Source organism: Cibotium barometz, chromosome 44 (genome assembly GCF_041138505.1).
Source record: "Cibotium barometz isolate CiBa-2024 chromosome 44, ASM4113850v1, whole genome shotgun sequence".
NCBI classification, from domain to species: domain Eukaryota; kingdom Viridiplantae; phylum Streptophyta; class Polypodiopsida; order Cyatheales; family Cibotiaceae; genus Cibotium; species Cibotium barometz.
The window spans coordinates 10,456,374-10,483,915 of NC_141089.1; the positions used below are offsets into that span (position 1 = coordinate 10,456,374).

Here is a 27,542-nt window from a genome sequence, read left to right on the forward strand (position 1 = left end):
GCGTGTTTTGCTTTCTGGCGCACCACGCTTTGTTACCGCACAGCGCTTCGCTGCTGCCTGCGTTTGGCTGCTGCTGCCCACATTTTTCTCTGCCTAAGCTTAGCTGCTGCTGCCCACGCTTTTCTCTGCCTGCGCTTGGCTCCTGCTGCTGCCCATGCTTGGCACCTGCTAGCAGCCAGCCACCAGTACATGTGCCATCGCCTGCAGCCAACCATACTACAGCGCCTGCATCAGCCATGTGTGCCACGAGTCAGCTGCACCTGTACATGTGCCACGTGGCTGGGCCACGTGTCAGCTGCTGACTGGGCCATGTGTCAACTGCTGACTCGTCTGTCCCACAAGGTGCCTCAGCTGCTTCTCCTGCATCAAGGTAAGAGAAACACACATATACATGCATACGTACATACCAATGGGCAAGAACAAACATGTACTCACACACACACACACACTAAACATGTATCTCTATCCTCACATGTGTACAAACTTACATATGCATACACAGATCAAAACATGATTAGTGAATGTTAAACATGCTCAAAACATAATTACAATGCTTAAGATGAAGAGGTAAAATACTCAGTCCTGTAATAGAGTCTATGGCTCGAGAAGTGGGCAAGAAGGCAAGGGAGTTGGCACTCTCTTATCTTATCCGCAAGGGTGACCTTAAAGAGGGAAGAGGATGGACAGCTTATGTTCACGAATCCACCCCGTTTGCAGCATGGAGACCCATCCTCTCAAAGATTGAGATCATATTTGCATGAAGAAGAAGTATCAGTCACCTATCGCCATGCATCCACTCCTCATGGCATAGGAGGAAACAGATTTATGCATGCTGAAGGCCATTTGGATTCTAGGTATGTACATCATGGGGACAGTGGTCGGCATGCAAGCCAAAAGACCTTGCCTATTGAGTTGTCTCGTGGCGAGACAAGGCATCTTTTAGCGAGGTCACATGCAGTGGGGCCACAAGAATCAAAGACCCATGTCACTTTGGCTAGTGGAACACCTATCATTGCCCATGAAGCTCATGCAGAGAGAGCTACCCTGTTGGATAGGGGCAAGAGAAGGAGGCAAGAGCTTGAGCCTCATGCCAAAAAGCTCAAGGAGTTCAAAGCCAGGGACAAATCAGTGAAATTTGATGCCTATCATGGGGAGTTTGATGCTTCTAAGGTGCTTGCTTTTGTGGCCCAATTTGATATTGCTTTTAGTGAAGAGGACTTCACTAAGAAGTCCAAGATCCGTCATGCAAGCATGTTTTTGAAGGGGACAGGTGCCCATTGGTGGATCACTGAAAAGACCACCAAAGACCCCATTTGCACTTGGAATGAGTTTAAGGACAGATTTTATGCCCAATTTTTGCCACCAAATGTAGAGCATACCCTCACATTAAAGTGGGATAGACTTGATCAAAAGGATAATGAGAGTGTGCAGCAGTATGTGAGCAAATTTTGGAAAGTTTTGCTCGAGGTACTCCTTTCATGCAACTCTCTGAGGATGAAAAGAAAAGAAAGTTTCGTTCCGGGTTGCAACCAACCTATCGTTCGGGCAATTGCACCCAAAACACACTCTTCAGCAGCTTATAGCATCCGCTCTTGCTACAGAGCAATTGGTGCTCAAAATCAAGCAAGATCAAGGTGGTTCCAAGGGCAAAGAGAAGGCTGTCCCAAACCTGCAAAAAGGTGGACAGCCACCTAAAAAAAGCTTCCATGATGTCCAAAAAGGAGGTAAACCTGAAAATACTTCATCCAAGGATCATGCGCCAAAGCAGAACAAATTTGGCTTGACCCCCGAGCAAAGGGAGCAATATGCAAAGAAGGGGAAATGCTTTTCTTGTACAAGCGGCTACAGACCTGTTCAGTCCTGAACAGGTTTGTAGGCGGCGCTTCATCAGAGTATAGTTGGTGCATCAGTCAGGCGGCTGCAGGGAGAAAAGTACAGACAACCTGTTGCAAGTACAATTTGGTACATTCAGTCCCTCTAGTGCAGAACCATGCATTGAAATTGGTGAGCTCTGAACTTATCAATCTTTCTTTCTTTCCACTGGTTTATGTCTGTTGCAGAGTTGTTTCATCTGGCCCCTTGTGAGAGGAGGAGTATGGCAGTTTGAAGGGTGGAAACAAAGACTAGACAGTGGCTGTGTATTTGAACTGAGTTGTGAAACCATGTTCATGGAATATGCTAGATGTATGCACAAGGCTGCTTTGTTGAATTATCTTGGTTGATCAGGGGGAGGCACAGTGTGTTGCTTTTGTGGGACACAAATCTTCTTTTTCTTTTTTCTTTTTTTTCCGAGAAAAGATCCTTTCATTAGTTATATAAAAACGCCCGAAGGGCTACAAAAGATCTCTCCTGCTCCTAAGAGAGAGAAGAGCAGTGAATACATCATGGCAGCCCGGGAGACTCTCCCTAGGTGCTGCAAAATACAAGCATCAGTATAAAAAACTAAGCGGCTAGATCATACAATAGGGGGGGGAAGAGCCAAACAGGTGGCCTGTAGTGCCAACAAGGGCATCCCGTGTGTAGGGTGTAGAACGGGCCACAGCGCCAAGTGGTGTGAAAGGCCTGGCGCCGTAAGATCGCCTCATCCGAGTCTCCCCGGATGCGGTCGTACTGTCCTCGCAGGGTGTGGATCAACTCCTGCCAAATCCCCCGAACAGTCTCTGCTGGTGGCTCTAATCTCCCCTCAAAGGCCGTAAAGCACCGGGCCCTCCAGGTGAACCAGATGGTGAGGCTGCTGAGGAGCTCCCATCGTAAATCCCTCTCCTGTGTCCAGCTAGCGGACGAGAAATCCGGTGCCGGAACCAGGCGAGGCTGGCCCCTAATAAATCTGATGGCCTGACTGCCCTGCTCCATCTCATAGCCCATAGCAGGCCCTGACGAAGTCGACCAAGCAGCGGCACCCCACGTAAACATACCCTCTGGAGAGAGGGGGGCCAGAATACGCAGTATCCGCAGCCAAATCTGTTGTGCCTGAGGGCAGTCCCAAAGGCAATGTCTCTGTGTCTCCATAGGGTGGCCGCATCGGCCCCCGCAGGCCGCCGGAAGACCGCTGTAAACAAGCCAAGTGCCAACTGCTGAGCCCCTGTGGGCGACCAGCCACTGAAAAGCCGAGATCCTGTGGGCCTGCCGACTAGCCCAGAGCCGAGCCCAGAAATCCTCCAGGAACTCCTGTGAGAGTCCCTGTAGACGCCAATGCCCCGCTGCCGCTGGAGAAACCGTCCTCCTCGCCGTCAAAATATGCCGTCCCAGCCGAACAGTATACTGGAAAAAGGTGATCTCTGTGGCCTCAAGGGATGCATAAGGATCATGCCACACGTACTCCCCGGGGTCCCACTGTAGCCGGGCCAAGGAGCGCGCTGCATATGCCCATATGCGCCAATCCGGGAGCACATCAGCAGGGTCGGGGTCAATATGCCACTTCCGAGAAGCGGCAGCCACTACCCAAATCCTCTGGAAGGTGCACTCTGCAACCAAAGGCGACTCCACCTCCACTCTCTGTAGTCTGCCCTCATCCTGAATCTCATAGTAGAGGCATCTGCCATCCTCAGTGCTAGCTCTGACAGCAATCAGGATCTCCAACTGCGTAAAGGCTCCCATCCACCGTGGGGCCACTGGCTCGAGAGGTGTGAACCACTCCTCTGTAAGTGCCTCCTGAATATCATCCCTCATAATCAACCCCCCTCTGAAGTGACTCAGCCTCTCCACCTGGATCTCCTCTGGTAGACTGCAGAAAGCCTGCCAGTCTCCAAAACTACGAGCTGGGCCTGCCGCTAAAGGTCCCCAGGCTAGACGAGGCCGAGAACCCAGCATATGACCCTGCTCCGTACGAACCGCTGGGCTCCAGATGAGCGGCTGCCTGGCCCGCTCCTCAACACAAGAAGGAGGCCGCTGAGAGAGCCCCGGTCTCAGCAGCTCCCAAGCTCTCAGGATACTCAAAGCAAATCTGTCCTCCCATCCTCTACTGAGGCCTGTCCTCCTCATCTCTATGAAGATCCAGCGAATCTCTGGTGCCCAAGTACCCCCTGCAGGGGGCGCCCGAGCCTGCAGTCGCTGCAAGAGGAGCTCTTTCCAAGGCTCAGCGCCTGGAAGCAACCCCCGAACAATAAGCTTCCCCAATAAGGCTCTACTCTGATCGACTGGATCTATAATACCCAAACCGCCCTGAGCCAGCGGAAGTGTAATAACTGCCCATGCAACCTTTGCCCGAGCTGGCTGACCGTCCCGCCCAGACCACAGAAAGTTCCTGATCAGCCTCTGTACCTGGCTGATGCAAGAGCTCGAGAAAATCCAGCAAGACGTAATGTACCACATGGTCGCTAACAGCACCTGATTTGCCACCACCACCCTCCCAGCCAAGGATAGTCGAGCTGTACTCCAATACAATAGCTTCTTCCGAATGCTCAGAAGAAGCGGGGCAATCTGCTGCTCAGGTGACAAATCGAGGCCAATCTGGCATCCCAAATACCGCACTGCTGTGCCTGGAGGAATCCATCTAAAACCGGGGTCCGGGATCCATGCCGGAGTGGGAGCACTACTGATCCAAAAGGCCACTGTCTTGCGCCAATTGATCAATGCTCCCGAAGCTGCACTAAAAACCTGGAGCGACTGCTCAGCTCGCATAAGATTGGCCTCTTGGCCATGCAAAAATAAGCCCGCGTCGTCTGCAAACTCAGCATCAAGCAAATCCTCCCCCCGGACTGGGAGCTGAAGTCCTCTCAAACCAACCTCCTCTGCCGTCAAATACATACTCATAGCCTCCGCAAAGAAGAGAAAAAGGAAAGGGGCGAGAGGACACCCCTGACGGACTGATCTGGTCAGCTCAAAACTCGGCCCCCGTCCTCCTGCAATCAGCACCTGGCTGCGAGCTGTGGAATACAAAGCTGCCACCCCTCTGATCCATCCTGGCTCAAAGCCCAGGCGTAGCATAGTGCCCTCTAAGAATCCCCAATCAACTCTATCGTATGCCTTCTCAAAATCGAGAAGCATCACGACCAAGTCCTCGCCAAGAAATCTAGCTCGGGCCGTCGCCTCCCAGAAAGTAAAGATGTTGTCAAGGATACTGCGCTCCTTGACAAATCCTGTCTGAGTAGCATGAATCAACTCCCCCAGGAAGGGCTGGATCCTCAAACTCAAGGCCTTTGCTAAGACCTTGTAGACAGTATTGAGGATCGTAATAGGCCTCCAATGCCGAATGTCATCTGATACTCCCTCCCCCTTGGAGATAAGATAGATCAAGCCCTCTGAAAAGCTCTGCGGCATCACCCCAGTGTCCAAAACATGCTGAAAGCCCCTGCGGAGGCCTGACCCCAAAAGGTCCCAATAGCGCATAAAAAAGGCCGGCGTCAGTCCGTCCTCCCCTGGGCAACTGTGGGACACAAATCTGTGTGTGAATCCTCTGTGCTAAGAGGTTCTGAGGGCTGCCAGATTGGACATACAGGTTTATTCTCCTGGGCTGGCTTTGTTGTACTCAGTTATACACTTCATTGAATTTGAATAAAGAAATACCGAAAGGGGCGCCAAGCTTTGGGGCCAACAGGTGTCGATTTCCTTTCAGTTTTGGGGCATTCTAGCTCCTGTTATTTTGTTATTTATTGGACTACAATTGGAAGCGTGACTGCTAGTCTACCGCACTTTGGTTTCTACCAGAGGCCGGTTTCAAGGTTCCGTTGCCGGGACCCATCATCAACTTTCTTAAGGGGGTGAGCTCGTGGTTGACTCGAGGAAAGTCACTGCTGAAAAATTCAGCAACATGTCAGACACAGAAGACGAATATTTTTATAATGAAGAGTAAGAGCAAGAGACCTCTCTTGAGAGAAATGAATATGAGGATATTCTTGCAGGAGAACAAGCTGCAGATGATGCACAATATGAGGATGTAACACAACCAGAAGATATGCCTAGTAAAGAGGAAGATGATGCTCAGTTTAAAAATCGTTTGGCAGGAGAAATGGATGTGTTTATGCAGCTCACACAAAGTGAGAAGTTTGCTGAATTTATGAGATCCCGTTCTGAGCCTGAAAAGAAGAAGAAAGTGCGTTCTAAGAACCCACCTCGGGGCAACAGTGGTGCCTTTCCACAGGATCCTTCTTTTGGACAGTTTCCGAACATACGACATACTTTTGGTGCCAACTCACAGAGTTCCTTTTTCGGACAGCCATCTATTCCACAGCAGTCTATGCATCCAGGCTATTTTGGTGGTGGCTCTGTGTTCCAATCCATGACTGGGGGTTATCCTCAGGGAGGCATGGGTATTCCAGGGAATTTTGGAGCTAGTTTTCAGCCTGGTATGCAAGGGAATATGTATGGTGGTATGCAGTCCGGAATGCAAGGAAACATGTTTGGGGGCATGCAGCCTGGAATGCAAGGAAATATGTATGGGACCATGCAGCCCGGTATGCATAATGGTATGTTTGGAAACATGGCTGGAATGTATGGAATGCCAAGTGTGGGAATTGGTAATGTTGACTCTATGATGGGCATGAATGCTGGGGGTAGCAATCTTGTGAAGCCACTTCCTTACGATAATCTAACGCCTATGGGTAAGGCGAAGGATTATAAGGAAGGGGGAGCTGCTGTGAAATTTGACACATTCAGTGGGGCCAAAGATAAGCTAAAGGCACTTACCTTTTTACCGCAGTTTGATGCTGCTTTTTCTGGTGGTAATTACACGGAGTCTTCTAAGGTGAGAAAAGCTGCGACTTTTCTCAAAGGCAATGCATTGCAATGGTGGTCCACTCTTCTTTTGCAGGGTATAGCACCATCTACTTGGGTACAGTTTAAGCAGGTGTTCTCTTCCGAATGGCTCACATCTACTTTTGAGGTGGATGTAATGACAGCATGGCACAAGTTGGATGCATCAAAGTGTGAAAATCTTGAGGACTATAATAAGAAGTTTTGGGAAGCTTTACTCCCAGTTACTTCTTATCGTGGAGTGCCCTTGTCTGAGCAGGTGGAGAAGTATTGTTGTGGGCTGCCCAAGGAAGTGCATGACTATTGCATAAAGACTCCAGTAACAAATATGTCACAGATGATAGAGAATGCTATGACAGCAAATACGTTACTCACTGGGATCTCATCTGGATTTAAAGGAAGTAAAAGCTCAAGCAAGAAATCTGAAAAGTTAGGGCATGCTTCGCGTGATGTAAAAGGGTCTACAGAGAAGCGGTATAAGAAGTTACCAATGCCCAAGAGAACTCCTGAGGAGAGACAGGCTTTGATGGATGCTCGGAAATGTTTTTACTGTATAGAGGAGGGACATATGTCTTTTAATTGTCCCAAGCGTAAGTCCCAAAAGGACTCTGACACTAAAGGAGAGCCCAAGTCAAAGAAACCAAAACCTTCTGCAGGGTTAGTTCCTGATCTTGTTGGGGAACAACCAGGTGGTGAAGAGACTGAGTTGTGCAAGGCATGGGGCAAAGTGAGATCAAAATGCCTTGATTTTCTTTGACACAGGTGCTAGAGCCAACTTCATTTCACCGGATTTGGCTGGCCGATTGGGGATCCGTGCAGAGGAGATGGGGCCTTTGTATCAGGCTAATATGGCTTGTCCTGGGTATGCAGAACCCGTCACTCCTATTATTGGGAAGCTCAGGCTTCATGTGCAGGGTTATGTGGACAGCGATGAGTTTTTCATCATGCCACTTGATGGATGTGATGTTTTGTTGGGTATGCCATGGTGCCACAGAGTACATGCGGTGGTGGATACGTACAATAGGAAGATTACTTTGACTCATAGAGGGAAAGAACATGTTTTGGATGTAAAGCTTAAAGGGGAATCTGTTCCTATTGTATCAGCTTCGGCAATTTCATCAGTAATGAAAAAGAATCTTTGCGCGTACTTGATTTTTGTAAAGGATGCAACAGATGATGAGTCTAAGTCTAATTTATCTACGTTAGATAAGGACAGGACTAATTTCTTATGTGAGTTCCAAGATTGTTTTTCCGAGTCATTGCCAGGAGAACTTCCTCCGGAAAGGTCAGAAGATCATGCCATTGATCTAATTCCGGGTAGTACTCCACCAAATAGACCGCCGTACCGTGTTAGTGCAGCCCAACAAGAAGAAATTATGAGTCAGGTACAGGAGCTGTTGAATAAAGGGTTGATACAGCCTAGCTCATCACCCTTTTGCTCACCTGTACTCTTAGTGCAAAAGAAAGATGGTTCTTGGCGCATGTGTATTGATTACAGGGCGCTGAACAAGAATACCATCAAGAATCGATTCCCTATTCCGAGGATCGATAACATTTTGGACCGCTTACGGGGCTCCACAGTCTTTAGTCGGATAGACTTGAAAAGCGGGTATCATCAGATACCTATTAGACCCGAGGATGTGCATAAGACAGCATTTCGAACCACTTTTGGGTTATATGAGTTCTTGGTTATGCCCTTTGGTTTGACAAATGCACCTCCCACATTTAACAGAATGATGGACAGGATTTTCCGGCCTCATAAAGCGTTTGTGGGCACATTCTTTGATGATATGATTGTGCATTCACACACTGAGCAGGAGCATAGAAGGCATTTGGCCATTGTGTTTGACGAACTCCGGAAGCATAGGCTGGTCATTAATGGCAAGAAGACTGAGTTCTTCTTGCAAGAGATACACTTCTTGGGGCATATTGTGTCTAAGCATGGAGTCTGTATGGATCCATTGAAGGTGGAAGCAATTCTTACTTGGCCAGATTTGAGGACCGTGCATGATGTACGCAGCTTTTTGGGATTGTGTTCTTATTACAGGCGGTACATACGGTATTTTGCTGAAATTGTTTCACCCCTTCATGCCTTAACAAAGAAGGCAACTCCGTTTAGATGGGCTGATCAGGAAATTACAGCCTTTAAAAAGCTTAAAGAAAAGCTTTACTTTGGATCCAGTATTGGTATCACCGGATCTCCGAAAGGCTTTTGTTGTCCAATGTGATGCATGTGGAAACAGCATTGGGACAGTTCTCATGCAGGAAGGACATGTGATAGCCTATGAGAGTCGAATATTGCAGAATGCCGAGAAGCATTTACAGGTTTATAAGAAAGAGATGTTCCCTGTAATTCATGCTCTTTCTACATGGAAACACTATTTGCTTGGGGCTAATTTCACTGTGCAGACAGATCATCAGACCTTGCGTTATTTCCTCACGCAAACTAAACTTTCTGAGAAGCATATGCGATGGGCAAACTTTTGTCTATGTTCCACTTCCAGATTGTGCATGTGGAAGGCAAAAAGAATGTTTGTGGCAGATGCTTTATCACGCAAGCCACAGGTCTCAGCAGTTTCACTTGCTTATCATCATGAGCTTGATGAGATGAAAGAGCAGTATGCCCACGATGAGGACTTCGGAAGGTTGTATGATCAGATGTCTGAGGGTCAGCGGCATGATCATTATACTCTCAGGGATGGGTTTTTATTAATGCATGGTAGATTGTGGGTTACCAGGCAATTATAACTCAAGGTTATGATTGAAAGTCATGCTGCACCGTATGCAGGTCATAGAGGTATAACGCCACGGTAAAAGCAGTTGAGACTTTCTTTTATTAGCCAACCTTGAGAAGAGATGTTGATGCTTTTGTTAGGCAATGCATCGTTTGTCAGAAGGTGAAGTTTGACCATCAAAAGAGACCAGGGTTACTTCAGCCTTTACCTATTCCAGATAGACCATGGGAGAGCATTGCCATGCATTTTATATTTGATCTTCCACATACACAAACGGAGAATGATGGCATTTGGACTATCATATGCACGTTCAGCAAGCAGGCTCATTTCATTCCGTGCGTAAGACGATCAAAGTTGATCATATGGTGAAGTTGTTCATGGCGAACATCTTCAAGTATCATGGCTTGCCTTCGTCTATCATTAGTGACCGTGATCCACGGATGATGAGTTTATTCTGGAGAGGGTTGTTTTTGACAACATGGATACAACTCTCAAGTTTTCATCTTCATTATGGTCAATCGGAAGAGGCTAATTCTACAATGTTAGATCTTCTTAAGTGTTATGTGTCAAAGCACAAGCAACAATGGGAAAAGTATCTTCCTTTGGTGGAGTTTGCATATAATAACACTGTCCATACCTCGACGGACAAGGCGCCTTTTGAGATTGTGGAAGGAGGGAAGAAGGTACCACACATTTTGCACACAAAGGATAAGATCTTTGAGGCTGATTAGTATGTGGAAAACATGGATGAAGCTTATCGGAGAGTTAAGTTGGGCCTTGGCACTCCAGAAAACTCAGCAAAAGCAAAAGAAAGCAGCAGACCGTCACAGACGTGCATTAGAGTTTGCATTGGGTGATTTGGTTCTTTTGCAATCTGAAAAAGCTAGGCTCAAGAAGATGAAGAGTGAAGAGCGCTTATTCCCTAAGTTGAGCATGCGCTATTATGGACCTTTTCAGGTATTGGAAAAGATTGGTGAGGTGGCCTATCGCTTGAAGCTACCAGATCACTGGAGGATTCACAATGCATTTCATGTGAGTCTACTTAGACCTTTCCGTGGGGATGAGCCTGAGGATGTATCAGATGAGGCTCAACCGGAAGTTGAGGAACTTGATGAGGTTCTTATCCCAGAGCAGATACTGGCACATAAGGAAAGAAAGGTACGAGGCAAAGTTTCCCGTCGCTATCTTGTGAAGTTCAAGAACTATTCACCGATGGATGCGAAGTGGATGGACGAAGGTGACTTAACAGATTCACCTCAGGTTTTGCAGCTTTATCTCGATGCCTTTGAGTTGGAGCCGACTCTTGTTACAGCTCATTCAGGTTCAGCAAAGCATGGGTCTGGAGCATTGCCTGATGCTCAAGATGGGGGTAGCACCTCCACTCCCTTGATACAGACAGGCTCAAATGACATCTAGAGGTCGCTTGGTGCAGCTTTTGTCTCACCCGAAGGTACCGGTGGCTGACAGTACATCTGTTTATGGGACTTCTATGATATATGTGTACTAGTTACATTGGATGTTGTGGTTGTGTATGGTTCACAGTGGTATACAACTTGGACTACTACTACACCATTGGTTAGCAGTGAATGTTGTTACATCTGCATGGCCATATTGTACATTTCACTTTGGATATTTTGCTATATCACCAGATTGCAATCGAGGACGCTTGCCATTTTTCAAGAGGGGGGTATGTCATGACCCTATGAAAGTGGAACAGCACAAGTGTGGGCATGGTGGTTGGTGAGCAAGATAAATATTAAATGATTCATATTTGGGGTGCCCGGACAAATGGTATGATGTGTGGACATCCTCAAATGTGAAGTGGGACCAAGGACATTAATATTTTTAATGTTTTAACCTTGGGTGGCCCCTAGGCATAAGTGACCCTTAGGAAGTTTAATAAACTTGAGAAAGGGGCCACTAGGACATTTTTGGGGAAAGAGGCAACACTACTTTTGGAGATACACGCTTCTTTCTCTCTCTCTCTCTCTCTTGTTTTTGGGAGATCGTGCAAGCTACCTGCTAGAGGAGAGGAAGAATTCAATCGACTGGCAGCATAGAGGTGGTGGCTGCTGGATTTGCTGTGTGGAGAACAAGCCCTACTGATCACAGAGCTTGGCCGTACAAACCACTTGGCTGCAGGCCGTACTACAGAGTAGGCGACAACAGTCCTATTGACGGCTGGTTCAGGCAGCGCTGGCAGGTACGGACAGCAGGTACAGTCCGTACTGTTGGTATTGGCGGCGGTTGCTGTACGACAGCAGGTACAGGCTGCAGCACACAAAGTGGTTCAGGCGGCGCTGGCGACCAGGGTACGGACAGCAGGCGGCTGCATGTTCAGCGGGGCTGCTGTGCAGGCGGGTACTGTACGGGCAAAATAACACAGACGCTGCAGGACATCTGACACAGGCTGGTACGACTGCTGTACGACAGCTGACACAAGCAGCAGTTGTACGTACAGTACTATACGGACTGGTACAGCTGAGTACTTCAAATCTGTATGGACAGGTACATGCGGCTACAGACCTGTTCAGTCCTGAACAGTGGTAGGCAGCGCTTCATCAGAGTATAGTTGGTGCATCAATCAGGCGGCTGCAGGGAGAAAAGTACAGACAACCTGTTGCAAGTACAATTTGGTACATTCAGTCCCTCTGGTGCATAACCATGCATTGAAATTGGTGAGCTCTGAACTTATCAATCTTTCTTTCTTTCCACTGGTTTATGTCTGTTGCAGAGTTGTTTCATCTGGCCCCTTGTGAGAGGAGGGGTATGGCAGTTTGAAGGGTGGAAACAGAGACTCGACAGTGGCTGTGTATTTGAACTGAGTTGTGAAACCATGTTCATGGAATATGCCAGATGTATGCACAAGGCTGCTCTGTTGAATTATCTTGGTTGATCAGAGGGAAGCACAGTGTGTTGCTTTTGTGGGACACAAATCTGTGTGTGAATCCTCTGTGCTAAGAGGTTCTGAGGGTTGCCAGATTGGACATACAGGTTTATTCTCCTGTACTGGCTTTGTTGTACTCAGTTATACACTTCATTGAATTTGAATAAAGAAATACCGAAAGGGGCGCCAAGCTTTGGGGCCAACAGGTGTCGATTTCCTTTCAGTTTTGGGACATTCTAGCTCCTGTTATTTTGTTATTTATTGGACTACAATTGGAAGCGTGACTGCTAGTCTACCGCACTTTGGTTTCTACCAGAGGCCGGTTTCAACCTCAAATTGAAGCAGAAGCTGCCTTTGTTGGTAAAGAGGTGCAGGTTACCCCACTTATTGGGTAGTTGCGCATACATATTCAGGGTTATCTTAATCATGAGCATTTCTTGGTTGCCCCACTTAATGGATGCGATTTATTGCTTGGCAAGGCATGGCATCATAGACTTGAGCCCCGCAAAGAGTAGAACACAAACAGGATTTCCTTTATGCATAGAGGCCGCATGCATGTTATTGATGCTGGCAAGGAAGGGGATTTATCCCAGTTGTATCTCACATCTCCAGATTAATAAAGCAATGAAAAAGAGTCTTTCTACGTACTTGGTTTTTGTTCGTGATAGCATTGAACCAAGTCATGAAAATGTGGATGTTTTGACTCAGGATAGACTGAATTTTCTTCATGCATACAAAGATTGTTTTGCTGATGCATTGCCTGGTGAACTACCTCCTCAAAGGCCCGAGGATCATCGCATAGATCTTGTGCCAGGTAGTTCTCCACCTAACAAACCCGCATATCGTGTGAGTGCCACACAACAAGAAGAGATCATGAAGTAGGTTAATGAGCTTTTGGAGAAAGGTTTGGTTCAGCCAAGTTCCTCACCTTATTGCTCTCCCGTGCTTCTTGTTCAAAAGAAAGATGGGCCATTCCACATGTGTGTGGATTATAGAGCTCTAAATAAGTTCACCATCAAGAATAGATTTCCAATCCCGCATATTGATGACATTTTGGATAAGCTTGATGGCTCAGCTTGTTTCAACCGTATTGATTTGAAGAGTGGTTATCACCAGATACGAGTGGTGCCACAGGATGTCCACAAAACTGCATTCAGGACAGCTTTTGGATTGTATGAATTTTTGGTGATGCCTTTTGGTCTCACTAATGCCCCAGCCACATTCAATCGTATGATGGATAGGATATTCCGACCCTATCGAAAATTCACAGGTGTATTCTTTGATGACATCTTGGTTTTCTCCAAGAATGAGTAAGAGCATAAGACTCATTTGGCCACAATGTTTGAAGAGTTGCGGAAGCATAAACTCTTCATTAATGCCAAGAAAAGTGAGTTCTTTCTTTCAGAGATACAATATTTGGGCCACATTGTATCCAAGGATGGTGTACGAATGGATCCTGCCAAGATTGAAACCATTCGAAATTGGCCCGAGTTGCAAAATGTACATCAGGTACATAACTTTCTGGGGTTATGTTCATATTACAGGCACTTCATAAGGCATTTTGCTATAATTGCCACGCCTCTACATGATCTCACGAAGAAGAAAGCCACTTTTAAATGGACCCCTAAGGAGCAGGATACCTTCTTGCAACTCAAGAATGCTATCATATGTGGACCCGTATTGATTGTTCCCGACTTGCAAAGGTCATTTATAGTGGAATGTGATTCTTGTGGCGATTGTATAAGGGCTGTCCTAAATCAAGAAGGTCATGCAGTTGCATATGAGAGCCGTCGATTGCATGATGCCGAGCTACATATGGATATCTATGAGAAAGAGCTCTTGGTTGTAATTCATGCCTTAAAGATATAGAAACATTATCTTCTTGGGGTTGAATTTGTAGTCAAGACAGATCATCAAAGCTTGAGATACTTTTTATTCCAAACAAAGCTTTCAGAGAAGCAAATGAGAATGGCAAACTTTCTTTCCATGTTTCATTTTCAGATTGTACATACTCCGGGAAAGAAAAATGTGGTGGCAGATGCATTATCCAGGAGGCCTTGTGTGGCTGCAGTTTCAGTGGCCTCTCATGGGGACTTATCTACCATGCGAGATTTGTATCATTTGGATGCTGATTTTTGCCATATATGGATTGATTGGATGGCTGGTCACTCACATGCCTCTTATGTAATCAAAGAGGGTTATCTTATGAAGGATAACTGCTTATGTGTGGTAAAGGATATGCGTCCAAAGGTTATGGAGGAATGTCACGCTCCACCTTATGCTGGTCATCGAGGTATCATGCCTACTACACGCATGATTGAGATATATTTCTTTTGGCCAAGCATGCGTAAAGACATTGAAGCATATGTACGTGCATGTCTTACTTGCCAAAAGGTGAATTTTGATAGGCAAAAGCCTCCAGGTTTGCTTCAGCCATTGCCTATTCCCTCGCAGCCATGGGAAAGTATTACTATGGACTTTATTATGGACTTGCCTAGATCCCAGCATGAGAATGATGCTATTTGGACCATTGTGGACAGGTTTAGCAAGCAAGCTCACTTCTTGCCCGTCGAGAAAACCATTAAAGTTGATCGTATGGTGAAGCTTTTTCTTGCTAACATCTTCAAGCATCATGGTATGCCTAAGTTCATTGTTGGGGATAGCGATCCCAGGACTACGAGCCTCTTCTGAAGGACTTTATTTGATAACATGGACACTAAACTTGAGTTTTCATCAGCTTATCATCCCCAAACGGATGGCCAAAGTGAAGCTGCAAATTCAGCCATGTTGGATTTAAGTGTTATGTGGCAGATCAAAAGACTGCATGGGAGAAGTATCTTCCACTTGTAGAGTTTGCCTACAACAACACACTTCATGCCTCCACGGGAAAGGCCCCGTTTGAGATTATTTATGGCAAGAGTGATCTTGCCACCCATCCTTCGTACAAAGAATGAGATTTTTGCAGCTGATGAGTATGTGCATGGCTTGGATGTAGCCTTTGCTCAGGTGCGGACAGCCATTGCAAAGTCACAAGATAAGCATAAAAGGGTTGCTGACACGCATAGAAGAGACATGCAAGTCAAGGAAGGTGCTTGGGTATTGCTGACATTTGAGAAAGCTAGGCTTCGGAAGAGGCCAGGACGAGAGGGATCATATCCACTCGATATTATGGACCCTTCCAAGTGATTGACAAGATCAATGAAGTGTCCTTCAGGCTTGCTTTACCCACCCATTGGAAGATTCACAATGCTTTTCATGTTAGTCTTTTGCGGAAGTATGTGAAGCCAGATCCAGAGGAGCCTGTCACAGAAGATCCGCCAGAAGTTGACGAGCTTGAGGAGATCCTTTAGCCAGAGCAGATTGTATTTCACAAGGAGAGAAAGTTACCACATGGGAAGCTTTCCACGAGATACCTTGTGAAATTTAAAAATTATTTACCAATTGATGCAAAGTAGGTAGATGAGGATTATTTTATGACTACCCTCAGCTTCTATCACTAGTTTGGTACCAAAACAGGACACTTGAGTGTCCTTTTTTGGGGGTTGCGAAAAAAACTCAAACTCCTAATGTAGGCTTTAAAAACCAAACTGCTTCATTGGGCATGTAGAACATAACCCTATGCTTATGTAAAAAATGCTAAACATATAAAATGCCTTTTTATTTGGAAGTACATAAGCAACAAAGTAGCATATGTCTTGAAAATGAACATTTTTCAGGATTTTTCAGGATTTTTCCAAATATGCAAGCATCATTCTCTCAAAAAAAAAAATCCAATGATATCAATAGCATTTTTCCCAAGATATTTTGATAGCATACATCAGTCCAAGGAGGTAGAAGTTCACCAAAAAAATCATTTTCCTTTCCTAGAATTTTTTTCAAAAAAGTTGTATAAAATCAGCAAAAGTAACGCGTATTATCAAAACTCAATCACGCCACTAAAAAAAATTGTAGCCCTATCAATGAGAATGTTGATTATTGGTTTTCATGCTTGAGATGAGATAAATAAGCCATAATTTGATGTGTATGACACTAACTTAGCCTCCACTTAAGTAGGTTCTTATCGCCTAGTTCTAAAAAAACTGTAAAAAACAAAAATACAAAATTTGATCATTTTTTTCAAAAACTAATCATAACTATGCTTGCACAAGTAGTCTACACCTATAGTTACAACAAATAATGCACTTACACAGCTTTCCCCTTTGATGAAAATCAAAATTAGGCTCATAATTAGACATTTTACGTATTAAAAACAGGTTGCGCAAAAGGCCATGTATGAGAAGAGGCCCAAAAAGTAGCTCTAAAGTTTTGGAAAATTCAAAACAAAGTAGTATTTACCCTATATAACATGGGTGCACCTCAAGTTTTACATTATTAGCTTGCATATGGAAGGAGAAAAATTCATGCTCCACCTGTATAAAAAACATCATTTCAATATTAGCGAGTCAAAAATTTATCCAATAATTATCGTTTGATGATTCCAAGATTTAGTTTACATCATGGGCTTTCCATCAAGCCAAGTTTCATGATCAAACTATGTCCCTTCTAAAAGTTATGTACAAATTACTACTATTTTGAAAACAGCAAAAATCATGCGTTTTATCAGCATGCGTCTAAGAAAATTAAAATATTGCCTTGCAAAAGCTAAGAAAAGTGCAATTTAAAAAATCTCAAATTTTTTTTGGGTCTTGAGAAACATCTGTGGATGTTAAGCATTTCAAAACTCTTAATAGATTGCCCACAAAAATTCAAGAAAAATGCTAACTTTCAGGATACTTTAGTATCCTCAGGACACTTTAGTGTCCAATTACAGAACTAGTGCTATAGGCATATCTTGAGGCTTTTCAGTTGAGGTCAACTGTTTAGAAGCCCGGGGGATGTCACCATTTGGTCCATCTCCATTTTTGAAGCCACTTCTATGGGACTGTCACTCCATAGAGCGGCCAGATTTGTGCCATGTTCACATGGGACCAAGCCAGTGTCCCATGTGAAAGGGCCAGTTTTATGGTATCACATGGACGGGAGCCAGATCAGATCAGTGTCACCCGTGTGCGACCAGTGCTGCGTCACATGAACGGGAACCAAATTCGTGCCACCCGTGTGTGACTTGCTTCGTGTTGTATGGACGGGAGCCTGTTGGTGCCACCCGTGTATGGCCAGGATGGTGTCTTACCTATGGGACTGTCACTCCATGGGAAGACCAGGACATATTTATTTATATTTGTCGCGCCAGTTTTGAGCCCGACAGGAACCTCTTGTACAAGTTTCATGGAAGGTAGATTTCGTCCATTATTTGTATACATGCATTTATGCTTGCATGCATAAATTTGTTTTTGCATGACTTGTTTGCGTGTGTCTGCCTGTTATGCCGTACCAGTACACTAAACAGGGACGCCCCCAGTGTACCGTGGAATGCTGTTTACTGACTTGGTGGTGTGGCGTGTGAACAAGTGGTAAGTATTTTTCGTTTTGGCCTTTTAAAATGGTAAAATCCATAAACTTGAGTGAACCTTAATATTTATAAGGTATTGTGTTTACACTCATTTTAAATAGGAGCTGGACATTTGCTTATGAGGGGGGGCCAAAGTAATAAGTTGAATTAAGACTTTGTAACCTTTTTTAAAAAAAGGCTTGCATGGAATACCCACGTGTGGGGTTGGTGGCTCTACTTGCCATCTTCACCGCCTGCTGTACCCGCCTCTCAACGCCTGGCTGTACCTGCCCCTTCACGCCTTCTCCATGCCTGGCTGTACCTGCCCCTTCACGCCTTCTCCATGCCTGGTTGTACCCGCCTATCTGCTGCCCAGTTGTACCTAGCTGTACCTGCCTATCTGCTGCTGTACTTGCAAACAGAGCTGACTGCCCTGCTGTACCTGCAAACTGCTGGCTGCCTGCATGTACTTGTGTGTACCTTCTGTATCATCCTCAGTACCTGCTGGCTGCCCACGTATACCTGACAGTACCACCTGCTGTACCTGCTGGTTGTCCACGTGTACTTGACAGTATCTGCTGTACCTGCAAGCTGCCCATAAGTACCTGCTGTACCTGTCTTGTGTACCTGCTGGTTGTTTTGTTGAAGCTTCCATTTTGGAGTACAATACAAGGGAAATGGTCTTCACTACTGAGATTTGAATTAAAATCCATGCCAGGTATTTATTTCAATATTTTATCTCAAATTCAAATAATAATTCAAGTTAAATGCTGTTATTCCAAGCTTTGTGTAGGTAAGTTCTTCTCCAGTTGCATACACTCTGGAAGATCATTGGAAAGAGGTTTCTTCCATGACTGCCCTGACCGCGCCCTCATTTATAGAGGAGCCAGTGAAGGTCGAGAGGGTATGAGGAAAAACCACGTACAAAGCTTAATTGGGAAAACCGGGAAACGTTCCCTCCGCGGTGTACACTGTTGCCTGCGTTAGTACGGGCGTGCCCGTTTGTGCACGGTCCCGGAAGACCAGTGAAAGGCAAGTGTACACCCAGTGAAGGTGGGAATGAGCCTGTGATTTGGGGCTACTCCGACCAACACCTCTTCATCGACTTCAACCAATTTTATTTGGTTGTTTTCACTCCCTTGTGGAGAAATCTAGCCTGTCAGACCCGTGACACTCGTACAAATATAAATACTCCAAGAAATACAAAAAGTATTGAGAGGGGGACCGGCCCTTTCCGGCCCCAGTGCTGGTGTCATTTGTATTTTCAGTATTTCCAATATTTGTGATACTGATGTTGTTTCCATTGTTTAATAACAGTTAAATTAAGTGTTCTAAATATGTGTATATTGTCTTCCGATCTGTAGGCCTCCTGTAAGGAGCGGTCACAGCTGCTGAGAGACGAAAAACCCCCTCTGTGTCTGCCAGATCTCCAATCCCAAAAAGAAGTGGAGTAAGCCAAGATCGATCATCTCAAAGTCCTTTGACAAGGCAACCTTCGTCACACCAATGTGCTCCACATGACCGCTGGTGAAAATGAGATCATCCACATAAAGGATGATAATCGTAACCATGCCACGTTCCCGAAAGAGATATAGGTTGGGATCTGCAACAGATCTCTGAAAACCAGTCCGAACAAAGAAGGAATCAATCTTCTGATTCCAAGCCCTGGGAGCCTGTTTAAGACCATACAAGGCCTTACGTAACCTGTAAACCATTCCCTCTGATCCTGGAACAACAAAGCCTCGAGGCTGCTCAACATACACCTCCTCCTGCAGATCACCATTAAGAAACGCAGATTTTACATCCATTTGATACACATGCCACCTCTACGAATGTAACACGCGGAAGCTCTGGGAGTCTTCTTTCAGCCCTAAACACTCCTAGGAACATGCTGATGCAAAACGCAGATATGGAGAGAGTATAGAGAGCGAGATATGCTGGAAATTCAGTATATTACTATAGTACAAAAAGGTACTTTGTCCACAGCCATAGACTGCCTTGAAGAAAAGGTGATAACACCCAAAATTCTGTCCCCCTATGGGACTCCTAATGACTCAAATCCCTAAAGGATTGAATGGTCTTTACAATGAGCATATGTGCTTATTCATAGGCCTTGGGACAAAAGTAGAACTGGTCGACTGCTGGTCGGCCAGCAATCGTGGGGAAAAATCCATACAAAACCTACGTTTTCTGATCTGGACCAGCCACCTCTGATCTGGTCCAGCTGACCACCTTTGCAAGCAGCCGACAGCTCAACCACATCCTTCCATTCCCCTGCTACAAGTCCACACTGGCCTCTGCTGCACCAGATGCTCCTAAATCCTAGTTCTACTGATCTTTTACTGGCTGCCCCCTTCTGGATTAGCCCTAAGAAGGTACATGGCATTGATCATGCACATGACATACCCCTCTGCTAAACTTGATGACGGGATTCCAACCTGCTCTTGGATGACTATCATCATCCCATATCTTTTCCCAAAGTCCCTCTGTCATCCATCCATCCCTGGCAACCCCTTTTCTCTGAAAGCCCGGCCTGTTCTCCAAACCACTCTGTCTCAAACTAAGATCTATGCGTCTGTTCCATCTAGTCCACAATCCATTCTTGCCCTGACTCTGAACACTGTCTTGGTCTTCATTCCTAAGAAATGAGTCTGGCACTCTCACATCACCCTTGGAGGATAAACCTCCCTTGGGACCGTTGCCCGAGAACCTATCTGGCTCACAGGACTGCCATCCCCTTTGGCTTTGTGGAACACCACCAACAAACCTCCTGGGAGCTCTTCCCGATTCTGTGTTCCTTGCCTTGGGCTTCGTATCCATGTACTTTCCTGTACCTTGGACCTGTACACCATCATATGGGACTGACTCAGTGTTTAGCTTTGGTGAGCCTGATGCTCTCATACCAATGTAACACACGGAAGCTCTGGGAGTCTTCTTTCAGCCCTACACTCCTAGGAACATGCTGATGTATGGAGAGAGAGTAGAGAGAGAGAGAGAGAGAGAGAGAGAGAGAGAGAGAGATGCTCGAAATTCAGAATATTACTATAGTACAAAAAGGTACTCTGTCCACAGCCATAGGCTGCCTTGAAGAAAAGGTGATAACACCCAAAATTATGTCCCCCTATGGGACTCCTAATGACTCTAATCCCTAAAGGATTGAATGGTCTTTACAATGAGCATATGTGCCTATTTATAGGCCTTGGGACAAATGTAGAACTGGCCAACTGCTGGTCGGCCAACAAACGTGGGGAAAAATCCATACAAAACGTGCGTTTTTTGATCTGGACCAGCCGCCTCTGATCTGGTCCAGCCCGCCTCTGATCTGGTCCAACCGACCACCTTTGCAAGCAGCCGACAGCCCAGCCACATCCTTCGATTCCCCTGCTACAAGTCCACATTGGCCTCTGCTGCACCAAATGCTCCTAAATCCTAGCTCTACTGATCTTTTACTGGCTGCCCCCTTCTGGATTAGCCTTGAGAAGGTACATGGCATTGATCATGCACATGACAGAGAAGAAGCAAGGGCAAGAACGGTCCGAATCGTGGTCATCCTTGCTGTCGGTGCAAAGGTATCCTCGTAGTCGACGCCTGGCCGCTGAGCATAACCCTTAGCCACAAGCATGGCTTTGTGTTTGTCCACCGACCCATCTTACGCATATTTGGTCTTAAAGACCCATGTGACACCAATGATTGACCGTTTCGACAGCGTCGGTACCAACTCCCATGTGTTGTTCTTCTCAATGGCATCAACTTCCACTTGCATGGCTTTCCTCCAAGTATCCTGTGAAAGAGCTTTCTTGACGGAAGTGGGCTCCTTGTCTCGCATGATACAAGACATCAAAGCATAGTTTACCTGAAGAAGCTCCGCTGAATGACTTTTGTCTCGGACTTTGTGCGATCTTCGAGCCCGTCCTCTGTGGTCCATTCAGAGGGAAGCTCCGTGACACCTGACTCCCGAAGGGTGTCTATCAACCACCTGGGTACTCGAACAGACCGTGGAGCCTCCTGCTGTTGCAGGGACTCTACTCCAACTGCGGGCTCAACCTCCTATATACTGACTGTGGTTGTCCAGCTGGAACAATGGACTGGGAATCATCATCAGACTCCTCTGGGTCTCCCAGAAGTGGCGGCTCCTCGACAGTGGATACTGGAACATGCTCATCAAAAACCACATCCTGACTGACAATAATCTCATCCCTCTTTGGATCATACAATCTGTATCCCTTGAAAAGAGAATTATATCCCAGAAAAATAAGCTTACGAGACTTGGAGTCAAGCTTCCCCCTCTGCTTCTTTGGAATATGTACATACGCATCGCTCCCAAACACACGGAAGTGGGAGACATCAGGTTTCCTGCCAAAGTATGCCTCAAAAGGCATACTTTGGCATGTGAGGTACTGAAGTCATTGGAGACCGGTTGAGGGTATGGACAGCCGTCGCCACAGCCTCTCCCCAGAGTGGACGAGGAAGATCACGATGCTCCAGCATCGTCCTCGCCTTCTCCACCACAGTCTTGTTTTTGCGTTCGACAACTCCATTCTCGGAAGGCGATCCTGTATTGGCCAGTTCCCGCTTGATGCCATGATCTGCACAAAATCTGACAAAAGCATTTGAAGAGAATTCACCTCCTTTGTCAGCCCTGAGAGTCTTTACCTACAGTCCAAACTCTTTCTCCACCATCACATGCCAGTCCTTGAACCATGAAAAAGCTTGGTCCTTCTGTGGAAGAAAGTAGACCCATGTGAATCTGGAACAGTCATCATCAATAAGCAGCATGAAATATAGAGAACCTCCCAATGATGGTGTCTGCTGAGGTCCACACAAATCAGTGTGAATCAACTCCAATGGTTTTGAAGCCCGCCTGGAAGCCTGCTTCGGAAAGGATTCCATGTGCTGCTTACCACGTATGCAAGAACTGCAACGTCCTTGCCTGCTGCCAACATTTGGCAAGCCAACCACCATCTGGTCCCGGAAAGCTCGCCGCAATGCATCCACATTTAAGTGGCCAAACCGAAAGTGCCACATATCTCCGACCTCAGAACCTGTTAATGAGGAGAGTGCGGAGAGCTTGTAGATACCATTCTCCACACTGCCTTCCCAAACAACTTGGCCAGTCTCACGGTCTCGTAGAGCAACTCAATGCTCCTCAAATTCCACCCGAAAGCCAGTCTTCCATACTTCATGCACTGACAGAAGATGAAAACCAAGAGCAGGGACGTAAAGAACACGGGAGGAATGCTTACTCCCCTTGCCGTCGGGAATAATGTCCATCCGACCCTCACTGTGTATCGGAATGGTAGAGTTGTCGCCAATGAAGATGCCACCTGACTCCCATTTCAGATCCAAAAAGAAGTCTCAGGAAGGAGTCATGTGCCTAGAAGCACCACTGTCAAGAATCCCCTCCTGGGTATCCTTTGCGGTGAAGCCAACTGCCTCCTCGCTCGAAGATGATGAAGCATATGAGTCCATCATCTCTAAGTGCACAAATGCTAGAGTCTTTGCAGCAGAGACTGAAGAAGCAGCACTCTTCCCAATCCGCTCAGGACACTTTCTCCAATAGTGGCCTTTCTCGCCACAATCATTGCAAGACCTCTCCGCCTTCATTTTCTCTCGATCCGTGTCAAGTTTCTTCTCAGAAGATTTCTCCGATGAAGCCTTCCCTTTGCCCTTGTTATTCCGGCCTTTCGACTGTTGGCCAGAAAAGGCCTCCGAACCTCCGCTCTGAGGAGGGTTCATGAATCGTTTCTCCTAGTCCAAGACCATGGGCACAAGCTCCTCCCATGTAATGGTGCTCAGCCTGCCACTGGTAATCAAAGAAGAGTAGAAAGCGGAATACTAAGAAGGCAAGTGGGACAGCAAAGTGATGGCCATATCTTCTGATGATATCTCCTTCCGAGCCTGAAGGACTTCTTGCTGAAGGGCTTGCAGCCTGTTAATATGTTCTCGCATCGTCGACGACTTTGCAGGGTTCATAACCCGCATCTGTACTTCCAAGGAAATCCTCTTCATGGGCGATACCCTGTTATAAAGAGAAGCCATGTGCTGCCATATGCCTCTGGCTAGCGTCATATGCTTTACATGATTGATTACTTGCGATGTGCATATCATGTGCATCACAGATGCCATGGACATTTCTAGGGCTAGATCCAGAAGAGGCAAACAGATAAAGACCATGAACCAGTAGAAGACGGACATGGAGCAGGACTTGGAGCAAAGCATGGATCAGAGGGGCTGTCGGCTGCAAGAAAGAGGATGCTGGTTGCCAGAGTAGCTGTCGGCTGATGTCAACAGAGTGGGCAGCAGCAGGTGCATCAAGGAAATGGAAGAGATCCAGTCGGCTGCATTAAATGGATTTTAATGAACTATTAACTGGCCGACCAGCAGTCGGCCAGTTTCCCATGTAATCCAAGGGGCTATAAATAGCCCCCCTTGCTCTATGGTTTATTCATTCTCTCCCACTAGGGGATTGGATCATTAGAGGTCCCATAGGGGACAGATTTTAGGGTTAACCACCTTTTTATGAAGGCAGCCCATGGCTGCAAGATATGTACCTTTTTGTACCATAGTATATACTGAAATTCCAGCACTTCACTCTCTCTCTCTCTCTCTCTACTCTCTCTCTACCTGCGTTTTTTGCATCAGATGGTGCGTTTTGCATCAGAAGGTTTTCAAGAGTGTTTAGGGCTGAAAGAAGACTACCCAGAGCTTCCGCGTGTTACAGTGCAGTTGAGGAAGATAAATGAACGGACCCTGGCGTTGACACGATCCCACAACTGTGCCTGTGCCTCACGGTCCTTTCCGGTTGACGGTAACTCCCCTTCCCCTGCTTCCGACCGTGGAACCCCAACAACGATGAAATCAACAAGGTCATATGACTCCAGAACAGATTCCATCATAACCTTCCATATGCCGTAGTTGTTCCCGTCCAACTGACGGTCCACCGCGAACGTGGGGAGTGTTGGGATCTTCACATGATCCTCAACCATCTCTAATAAATCTGCCATTGCGGGGATGTAACTGAAAAGGGTGGGTGGGTGGGAAAAAAACTTACTCCTGCAAGTGGCTGTCCAGCAAATCAGCCCACCGTCCTCTTGCTTCTCCTCTTCCCGAACAGTCCACCAATCAGCAACACAACAGTCCCCCTCTTGCTCACACAACTCCCAAGATCTATCAAGAGCCTAGAGCTCTGATACCATGTCAGAATATGTAGTGGAGATGATAACCAAATCTGAGAACACTAGAGCAAGAACAGTGCAGAAAATAAACAGCACAAGAGAATGAGAGAGAGAGGCGTGTAACTCTGCTCTATATACACAAGATCCCGGAAAATACAAGATGAATATGGCAAGGGGCTATGGGGCCATTTTATATGACCCAAAGAAGCAGTCGGTCTGCTTCAGGGACAGCCGACAGGGCCTGTATCTCCACGACTTGCTTAAAGCACCCAGTCGGCCTACTCATAAGTGTAGTCATGGACTTGAAGCATCAGTCGGCCAGCAGCATCTGTGTACTCCAGCCACCATAGGGCAGCCACTTAAGCCATAGAAAAATAGGAAAAAAATGGAAAAAAATACGGAGAGTGGGAAAAAATGAGAAAACACCTAATAAGGGCGGGCACACCCACAACAGAGGCCCTGGTGTATGGGTATAGACAGGGGATGACTTCTAACACAGAATTAGATTGCACCAGGCATTCATGTAAAGGCTCCACCTGGCCATTAGGAGGTGCAACGTTTCATGAACCGACAGAGCAGGTTCACAGGCTTCCATAGCCTTACTCTTGATCAAGAAAAAAAAAAGTGCACACAAATCAAGAAATGCAAAAATATGTGCGAGAACATATTTTTTCAAGTCTTCCACTTGGCCTTGATTAAATCAAGGCTCTAATACCTCTACAAAAGAGTGGCTAGATGCACTCAACCGGAGTACCACGTGGTACCATTGCAAGAGAGTGGGTAAACGTACTACACGCACTCAACCGGAGTACCACGGTTGCACTCATAACGGAGTATACACATACCTTCTCAAATGGGACGAGCTTGCCATGAAAGCTTGCTCTAGGCAAGAAGATGACCAAGATTAGTAATATGTCAAAAAGGTAATAAGATGATATAAAAGTTGCCTCATAAGTGACTTATATAGTCACTTACTCCTAAGACTATTTACACCAAGACTTGCCCATAAGCCCCATCTTATGTCCCAAAAGTATGTGCCTAGTCCCTCGTCCCACATATGCATGTGTAACTCAACCAAGCACATAATTTCCTACATTACAATCTCTAGAAATGAAAGATTAACATCTATAGGTGCACATAACTTTAGCTTTGAGTCAAATCATAGGTGTCGAGGACCCACTGTGATCCTCCAGCATTGCGTCATTGTAAAATTTTATGACTTGCACTTATTGGGCCGTTCTTTTCGGCTCGAGTCAGGTTTTTTTCTCTGATTGTGTCACCTAATGGACAAAATGAGAGAAAAAACATAGATGCTTTGGTCTCATAGATGCTTTTGGTGGGTAGTAGATGTCAATAGAATTCTCTCTCTCTTTCTCTCTCTCTCTCTCTCTCCCCCCGGGGTTACTTTGGTCTCATAGGTCACTTTGGCCTTTTGAAGACGTTAATATAACATTTCATTTCATTTCTCTCTCAATCAAAATCAAAATCAAAATAAGCCCTCTGTTTTATCCTTTCTTTATTCTTAGCCTTCATTCTTACACAGATAAATGTGGGCGGAAGAGCACCTGGAAGAGGTTGGAGGGGGTAACGTAGAGCAGGCGAGTGGAGTCGGAGTATTGCCGTGATGATAAACTCACCGCATATCCAACCTCGCCTCCAACAACGCCACCTCGTAGGGATGCCACATGCCGGGCCAAAGAGATAGCCGCAACGCTGCAAGGCTGGACCACCAGCACCCACGCTGGCGTGCCACGTGCCAGAGCATCGTCCAAGATCATCTGGGGAACGCCTGTGCTTTTGCCACACCCACTCTCTCCCTGGCCATATTTTAAAAAAAAAATAGCAAACACTAATTATCAGCAGTTCTGGCTTTTATAAATCATGATTTTGACAAAAGACTTGAGAGTGCATTTGCACCTGCACGAGGGTGACTGTGTTGGCATGGATGTGTTGGAGTATTTGTCGGGTGTAGGCGTGTATGGCCAAATCCGGTGCAGGAGGTGTTCTAATGGGCTCCCGTCTGACAGCTTGCCAGCGCCCCTTCCCCCGACGGTGCCCCATTATTCACCCTCTCTGTGTGTGTGTGTGTGTGTGAGTGAGAGAGAGATCGCAGCAAACCTCATGGGTTGATATCTCTCCCAGTTCGAATATGGGAGCTAGATTGTGATAGCAGGAAAGCTCACTTGTGATAGCAGCAAAGCATGGGTTGATTCCCCCCCCCCTCTCTGTCTCTGTGTGTGTCTGTGTCTCCCTCTCTCTCTCGAGTCTCAGTCTCGTAGGCCACTAAGAGACGTTAATATACATTTCATTTCATTTCTCGCTGGCCATCATATTATTAAATCTTAAATAGATCATATATTTTATTTCCCGCCCTATTATATATCATCATGGTTCAAAGACTTTGTTTGACCCACCTGGGAATTAGTACTTAAAGTTACAAGCTCTCTCTCCACATGGCCAAACTAGAGAGAGAAAAGTGGCCACACTACAAGGGCCACAGAGAAAAATGTGAAACTAAGGTATAATTTTTTACGCTTGGATCACGCTTGGGAAAGATCTTTTTGTTGTACTGCCTAGCCGTGGGAAGCAATGCCCATGTCACCTACTTGTATTAGAGTAAGAGCAAG

The 27,542-nt window shown here is 46.1% G+C and overlaps 1 protein-coding gene and 1 long non-coding RNA gene across 3 annotated transcripts in view; one reads left to right on the top strand and one right to left on the bottom strand.

Annotated features, from left to right (window-relative positions):
- Positions 1–26,520, top strand: part of LOC147612948 (uncharacterized) — a 30,675-nt gene extending 4,155 nt beyond the window's left edge. The window contains exon 4 of the long non-coding RNA XR_015263331.1: positions 26,459–26,520. This is a non-coding gene — a long non-coding RNA (uncharacterized LOC147612948). The remainder of the gene's footprint in view (positions 1–26,458) is intronic.
- Positions 1–27,177, bottom strand: part of LOC147612947 (uncharacterized) — a 130,653-nt gene extending 103,476 nt beyond the window's left edge. For both annotated transcript variants that reach the window (XM_086782219.1, XM_086782220.1), the window contains exons 1-2: positions 26,833–27,177; positions 26,481–26,732 (exon numbers count right to left, since the gene is read on the bottom strand). In XM_086782219.1, coding sequence (XP_086638345.1) covers positions 26,481–26,732; positions 26,833–26,976 — 396 coding nt within the window. In that variant the 5' untranslated portion in view covers positions 26,977–27,177. The remainder of the gene's footprint in view (positions 1–26,480; positions 26,733–26,832) is intronic.
- Between the last annotated feature and the right edge of the window lie 365 nt (positions 27,178–27,542).